The 7,791-nt window shown below is 32.2% G+C and overlaps 1 protein-coding gene across 1 annotated transcript in view; it reads left to right on the top strand.

Moving 5' to 3' along the window:
* The first annotated feature begins 348 nt into the window (after positions 1 to 348).
* LOC132734894 (uncharacterized) overlaps positions 349 to 7,791 on the top strand; it is a 29,403-nt gene continuing 21,960 nt past the window's right edge. The window contains exons 1-8 of the mRNA XM_060721761.1: positions 349 to 498; positions 988 to 1,157; positions 2,807 to 3,033; positions 3,553 to 3,682; positions 4,178 to 4,306; positions 5,777 to 5,836; positions 6,292 to 6,360; positions 6,695 to 6,972. Of these exons, the coding sequence (XP_060577744.1) occupies positions 417 to 498; positions 988 to 1,157; positions 2,807 to 3,033; positions 3,553 to 3,682; positions 4,178 to 4,306; positions 5,777 to 5,836; positions 6,292 to 6,360; positions 6,695 to 6,972 (1,145 nt within the window). The 5' untranslated portion in view covers positions 349 to 416. The remainder of the gene's footprint in view (positions 499 to 987; positions 1,158 to 2,806; positions 3,034 to 3,552; positions 3,683 to 4,177; positions 4,307 to 5,776; positions 5,837 to 6,291; positions 6,361 to 6,694; positions 6,973 to 7,791) is intronic.

Below are 7,791 nucleotides of genomic sequence, written 5' to 3'. Positions count from 1 at the left end.
TTTCTACAACACATTATTAAAGTAGATTAAATTCTAAGAATGTTATATGTTAGGCATTAATCATACTGATGATAAAAGTTACAAGATGAATGTGGGAAAAAATGTAATGTTGTAGATCTATACATATACAGTCTACTACAGTCACATATACTCAAATATTCAAGTATAAACAATGTTTTTACTTGTTACTATTTTTAGTACTAAATACTAAAAAAAAAAAAATTATATTTTTTACTAGCACTAGTGACTACGATGGGTATTTCAGACTAGTTGGAAATCACCTAATTGATGTTAACATAATTTACTTCCGCCACACCTGAAATTGAAATTATTACAGGTAGTATTTACAACGGTGCACCGTTATAATGACAGATGCTTGTCAAATTGGAATTAATTAGTTATTATTTGACTTTAAAATGCTTCTAGACAACCAGAAGATGGCTGCTAACATCCAGTTTGAGAGATGGACAGCCGACCAAGTTGCAGAATGGTTACGAGGTAAACAAAGATGCGCGTATAATGATTACCGATACTTTGCTTCCTTGTCAAGAACCGTCCCCATTATTTTTCGTACCAATGTTTATAAGATAAACACTTCTCTGTAACTTCTCAAAGATAAAAGTTATGTGTTTTTTTAGTTCGACATTTTAATTGAACGAAGGCAAAGCCTATGAACTGCTTAGAGGTACCGGCCTTTGACTTCTCAGTATAATTATATGAACACTGATGAAAGTACAGTATTGTAGCCTATGAAATTATGGGGAAATCAGATAAAAAAAAAATATATTTTTACATTTTTTGTTTTACAGGCATCATTCTGTATTTCATGCACCACTTCCTTTTTCAATCAACACACCTCGGTAATTATTTTCAAAGCAAAAAGTTGTGATTGTACCATTATTGGATACACTGATTATCATTGAGTTACATTTAAAAATGGCGGCGCCCAGCTTGAAATGACACTAGGTTAAAATCTCTATGTTTCAGGTCTGGATATGGATGATGCCATGATTCCATACATGCACTATTTCCTCAACAGTGGAGTAGATGGCAAGAAGTTGATGTTAATGACACATGCTGATTTGGAGAAATTAAATGTGACAAAGTTTGGTCACCAAGAACTCATCCTTGAAGCTATTGATCTACTAAGAAACCTTGTAAGTTGAATCTAAAAAATCCTATTGATTATCAATTATATATCTGCGTCAAGGTGATAAGGTCTTAAGATATAAAATAGTCATTATGTAAACAAGGAAGGTATGAAGAACCACCAGGGCTCACACTGGCTCAAATAAAATAATAGCCAATATTTTCAACTTAAAAAAATAATAGCCAAAAGTTCAGCGGACTATACACGAATTAGCGATTAACAACATAAGCAGTTGATTAAATAAACATTACATTTAAATATTTATAAGGATTCTCAAATAAACTGACACATTTGTGTATATTGATAACTACCTTTTTTTAAATAGAACCACAACTTTAATTGTTATTATAGAACAGAATAAAAACGTTATAATTAGTATAATTACTGTACAACAATAATATTAAAGATTCATTATAACTTTACATAATGTTGTTATCAGACAACTTTTTTTGTTTGTTCTACTCAAATTTTGTCAGCTATAACCACTGTCAATTTCCACATTTCACACAGAACTGGAGTAGATCTAGGTCATATTAGCCTATAGAAATAACACAAGTTTGCAAACTCATTCACAGAATGCAGCCTTTTTTCTGAATAATTTACTGAAAAATATCATCATCACCAATGAAATACAAATTTTCTGCCATAGTAGTAAAGATTTTTAAACAGAACATAGCTTATTTCACCTTTAAATAAATATCAAAATTATCGGTGTCGCGAAAATATGTGACAATCGGATTTTTCCTGTTTTCTGAAGAAATATTCACAATTTTGGTTGTTGTGCAAATAGTTGTTTGGAAGTTTATACTTTTTAAATATTTTACCATTGTTTTCCACTGGCGATTTAGTTAAGTAGCTTAAAACAAAAAAATAACAAAATTTGCAATTACTGCAATTCACGGTAAATTTTGGGTAAGTCAATTTCCAGTTTATCAATTTTAAAACGATTTTTGTGGCTAATTGACGGATATTTGATGGCTATTATAAATGCTGGACAATATCTTTAAAGTACTTATACAATAATACATCTCGCATGTATTTTATCACCTCGGGCAATATAGTTAGCAGCACGTGACCGGTAAAAAGTTGACACTCAATTAAATGCACCCTGCTGGTGTTAATTGGGTCTACTGCATTCATTATCGATTTTTACACCTTATATAAACACTGTTGGAAGTAAAATATAATCGCCAGATTTTGTAGCCAAAATGCAAAAATAATCGCCAATCTTATAAAATAATCGCAAATGGCGACTATGGCGACCGACAGCGTGAGCCCTGAACCACATTGCACACATAAATAAAAGTTAATAAAGTTACACTGTCATGTGAACTTTTTTGGTTGTCTGACACATATAAATATAATTTTGTGTTTCTATAATTTGATGCCAATTGAAAGCTATTCCGGATGTTTAGGTAATTTTCATTGATTATTGATTTATTAACGCTCCTTTGACTTTTGTGTAAAATATATTTATTTGGGTTAAAATTTTATTTTGTAACAATTAAAAAAATAATCTATAATATAATCAATATACATGTATGTGACTAGTTAAATATATTCTAAGTCATCTGTTCAGGCAAGTCTATAAGTTTGTAGCTTCCTACACAATTGAATTGAAATAAATTCTGTATAAAAGTTATCTGATTTTTGCAGAGATATGGATACGAGACTGAGAATTTACAATCGTTAGCTCTTCAGTTGGGTTGTAAAGCTCGCAGTCTGAATGGCGATGTACGTGCCCGTACTGGCGAGAATGACCGTAATCGTGCTAACACAACACATCATTCTGGTGACAATCATAAACGTTTGTCAGTGGGGATATTGTCATCTGTTGCTGATCTTGTTGCTACATTAAAGAGCTTGGTGGGCTGGATGGATAAGTAGGTTCACTTAATAGTAAATGATTGTCTATTGTCAAATCATAAATATTTCAAATACTATTTACATATTTTGAACATTTAAAAAAGGCTCTATCATTAATTAATTCCTAAATTTATCTACTTATTTTTACTAATTGATTGATTGATTGATTGATTGATTAATTGATTGATAGTCATATTTTAAGTTGAACACCAATTTTCATCAGTTTTTGACTTCTAGTCAAATTTATGATTACATTGCAAATTGTATCAATTGAGATATTTTAGAATAACTGAAAATGTCAATGTAAACTATTATAATATTGATTACGTAGTATCTGAACAGTCAAACATTTATTTTCCTTTGTAAAATGTTTACACCAAATTACGGCAATAAAGGAAACAAAATAGTTATGATATCTCTCAATTATGTAGAAATAAGATAATTTGACTTTGGTTGGATTTTGAAATTATTATGCCTAAAATTCTAAAAAAATATTTTAATATGTTATAAATTATATACTATCATTTGACTTTCAGGGCACCATTTAGTGGTTTTCATGATCTTTGCCTGGTAAGAAACACTATAGTGAAACTCGGACTTGACCTGATCAACATGTGTCAAAGGGAGGCAACCATACCAGACATAGAGTTAAACCTGACTACTACTGTAAATATTGTATACCTTTATCCATCACTTAAAATAATTCATAATGAAAGGTTATAGAAAATTTTAAGTGTGCACCCATATATACAGTTTGCTCAAGATAACATATTTTGTTTGGTTTAAAGCTTCACTTGATAAAGGTGTTTAATCTGCTGGCAGCCACTGATTCTACCCATGTGAATAGTGTAGACCAAGATCAGCCAGCACGTTCCACCATGCCATCCGATTATGATCTGGACGCTTTGCTACTCAGTCAATTCAGTCAGTTCTAATTTTAAAGGTTTTCCTAAAAATGATGAATGGTTTTGTTCAGAAAGTCCATTTAAGATTTTAGCATAGTGAGGTTAATATAAGTCAGTAAAATATTTTCTAACATAGACAGTTTAGTTAATAATTAATGTGATTATCAAGAATATTTAAATAAATAATGCTCAGGCACAAATAATGTAGACTCTAAAATTTAATGTTTAAATGTTGATGGTCATTTTTGTACTTCAGACTAAAACATTATCAGACATTTGTGAGAAGATTGTGATTGGTTCCCCAGAAAGTCACCTGGACCCCCTGTATCTACAGCCAGCATCACTGGAACAGGCAACCATCAGGAAAAAGCAAGGAGAAGAACTGGTGAGATTACTTTATGTCCTTGAATTGCAGGACTAGAAATTTTTTGTACTTGTCCTGCAGGGCAAGTGGATACAAAACACCACTCGCCCTGCAATATAATACTTGTCCTGGGCACAAACATAGGTTAACCTAATTTGGATAGCTTTTGACTAATGAATAGGTGTAATAACATGATAGTAATAACTTTTATTGTATTTATTTGAATTTTCATAGCATTGTTTTATTGTAAAACAGTTGACATTTCAATGTTTCGTAGTTATAGACAATAGCGGGGTATGATAAGTAGCCATTACGTTATAATGTAATGGTGAAATACTATAGTAGATATTGATTAAAAAAAATAATGAAGCAGTAAAGCATTTTGATTGAAGAGAAATTTATTATGCCCCCACTTCGAAGAAGAGGGGGTATATTGGTTTGCACTTGTCTGTCCGTCGGTCCGTAGACCAAATGGTTTCCGAGTGATAACTAAAGAACCCTTAGGCCTAGGAACTTCAAACTTGGTATGGTGATTGGTCATGACCAGTAGATGACCCCTATTGATTTTGGGGTCAAGGGGTCAAAGGTCAAGGTCACATTGACCTTGTAAGCATAAACGGTTTCCGATCAATAACTAAAGAACCCTTAGGCCTAAGAACTTCAAACTTGATATGGTGATTGGTCATGATCAGTAGATGACCCCTATAGATTTTGGGGTCAAGGGGTCAAAGGTCAAGGTCACATTGACCTCTTAGGTAAAAACGGTTTCCGATCAATAACTAACAAACGCTTAGGCCTAGGAACTTCAAACTTTGTATGATGATTGGTCATGACCAGTAGATGACCCCTATTGATTTTGGGGTCAAGGGGTCAATGTCATATTGACCTTGTACTTAATGATGGTTTCTGACCAATAACTCAACAACTCAAGTTGCCTTGGTTGATATTTTTTAAATTAAACTAAATTTAATGCTTTTGGTATACACATTTGAAGGTCTTATGTAATATAACACCTTGGCTGTCATTAATGAGGCTTACATGATTCATAAAATTTATGCATATATTATTTGGTAAGATTTGTAATAACTTAAATTGCTGCACACAACCTATGGGGTCACAATAATTATTACCTTGTGACTAGTCATGACCGGTAGATACTAGATAACCCTTATTAATTGTTTGTTCACTGGGTCAAAAGTCATGCATAATAACCTGATCACATGACTAATTGGCTGCCGATAGGGGGCATACATGTTTTACAAACATATCTTGTTAAAATGTTATTTTATAAGTTGTTACTCTCTATATTTTTACTATAATCTAAGAGACATAAAAGTTTCCGCACATATTTTCAAGCAGCGTGACTATTGGACTCTACTGTAATTTTGTCTGTGATTTAACCATGACCCAAAATAAATTTCATTTTACAAACAATGTTTCAATTATATATACCGGTATATATATAACTTACAATTAATGTTTGTTTTACAGGGTATGCACATACAATCATCATACTATGGTGTCCATGTGATCAGTGGAATAAAAGATATGGTAAGTCTAGATGACAAAGAAAACGATATGCTAACAAGTGGTTGATGCTATAGGTGTAATATAAGGTCAATGGACCTTCGACTGGCGTCCATGACCTCTACATTTGCTTTTTCTGAGACAACTTTGTTGATGACAAAATGCTTTATACATCTTTATTGTTTCATTCTGAGAAATTGGCAGGAAATGGCAGAGAAACAGGTTTACAACATTAGTATTCAGGAGCTCTTGCTAGTCAAAGCTACAATATTACTGAAAAACTGTTGAATACTTACAAAATAGTCATAACTAGCAGATTTAGAAACTATACAAGAACAGTAATTAGAAACAATTTATTTAAGAAGTTTGATTTTGGCCAACATCAGAAGGCAACATTCAAGTTTGTAAAGCATACATTAAAATTTTTATAATATTCATATTCTATAAAATGAAGTATATTTAACTTGATTCATTTTCAGTCACCAGCAGATTTATGTGGTAAAATTGAGAAAGGAGATGAGGTGATACAGGTCAATAGTCAAATTGTGGTAAGTTATCTCCCTTTAATCTGGACAGATATAGCATTAGACTGCATATTAAAGTTTACTGGTTAAGAACAGTTCAATAGAAAAACTAGTTAATGTTCATTAATTGCAAATGCTCAAAGTATTACCATACTTGTTCCTTTTTTTATCTAATCTAACATTATGATGTCCATGTTTCAGTTAAGAAATAGTGCCTTTGTTGTCAGAAGATAATACTAGTTGTAATCATTTGAAGTGTTAAGCTAACAGATGTTTTTTTTGTTTGAATTATCTTCTAGAATGATTTGTCTATAAATTTACTCAATTATTTTGTAACTATTTATATTTGACATTTTAGGCAGGGTGGTCACTGACAAAACTTGTCAGTCTGCTGAAAGAGAATCCGAAGGAGGTCATTTTATTATTGAAGAAGCGTCCACGTCATATTAGCCCTTACGGACAGATGAAGAGGCCAAACATGATAAACAAACATACAACAGATTTCTCCACTCTACCTAAGTCAATAAAGAAAAGAAGGTCACAGAATGGCGAGGCCAAACAACTACGACCTTCTCTACAAGAGTTTGTCAACACAGTACCTAGTAATGAAGAGACAGAGGAACTGGATTCACCAAAGTATGTTATATTTTATTCTAATACTACAAAATGTTTTTTTTTCCTTTGCCAAGACCATGGTAAACTACTGACATTTAGTCAAAAAACCAGATTTTTGGTCAGAGTCAGTGATTTTTCAAACTGACAGACTGTAATGGTGAACTTTTGTGATGGCATGTTGTCTGAAGGCTATGCATCCATCTGTACAGTAATTTCATGTCCACTCACTAGCAGTATATTATGTAAGCAGTATGGATTTGCATGGGAAAAATGGCAAATTTGGTATACTTTCAGGAGTAAAAATCCCATTTGTACGTCTGAAATTGAAGTGTTAAATTACTTGGTTTTTTTGTATATTATATATGTTTTATTTGATTTGAACAGTCATGCAAAAAGCTTTTATCACCAGAAGATCATTCTACATATTACATCATGTTGTCATTATTGGACCAATAACTTTAGAAGGAATAGGCTGCATGTTATGTTATGTATGTCATGGACTTTGCTCATCGCTAGTAGATTACCCATACTGATTTTAAAGTAATAAAGGCCAAAGGTCAAGGTCGTAGTGATATTTGTGTAAAATCTTCATACAATCAACAACTTGAGAAGGAAAAGGTCATAAGTTCTGTTGGTATGGGCATTGCCCATGGTCGGTAGACAGGTCACAGTGACAGTAAATTTCTTGTTGAGTTCTAGATTGGAAATATGACTAAGTACTAGACCTCATTGCTCTTTGTATTGTTAATGAAGATGGTTAATACTTGGACAAAATAACATTTAGCACAAAACCTTACTATTTTTCAAATTTTAACTGAACATTTTAATGCCCTAGACCAA

The sequence above is a fragment of the Ruditapes philippinarum genome, unplaced genomic scaffold (assembly GCF_026571515.1).
Source record: "Ruditapes philippinarum isolate M1 unplaced genomic scaffold, ASM2657151v2 ctg9615_1_1_1_1, whole genome shotgun sequence".
Lineage (NCBI taxonomy): Eukaryota > Metazoa > Mollusca > Bivalvia > Venerida > Veneridae > Ruditapes > Ruditapes philippinarum.
The sequence above is the reverse complement of the archived record's forward strand: the minus strand, read 5'-3'. Positions and strand labels throughout refer to the sequence as shown.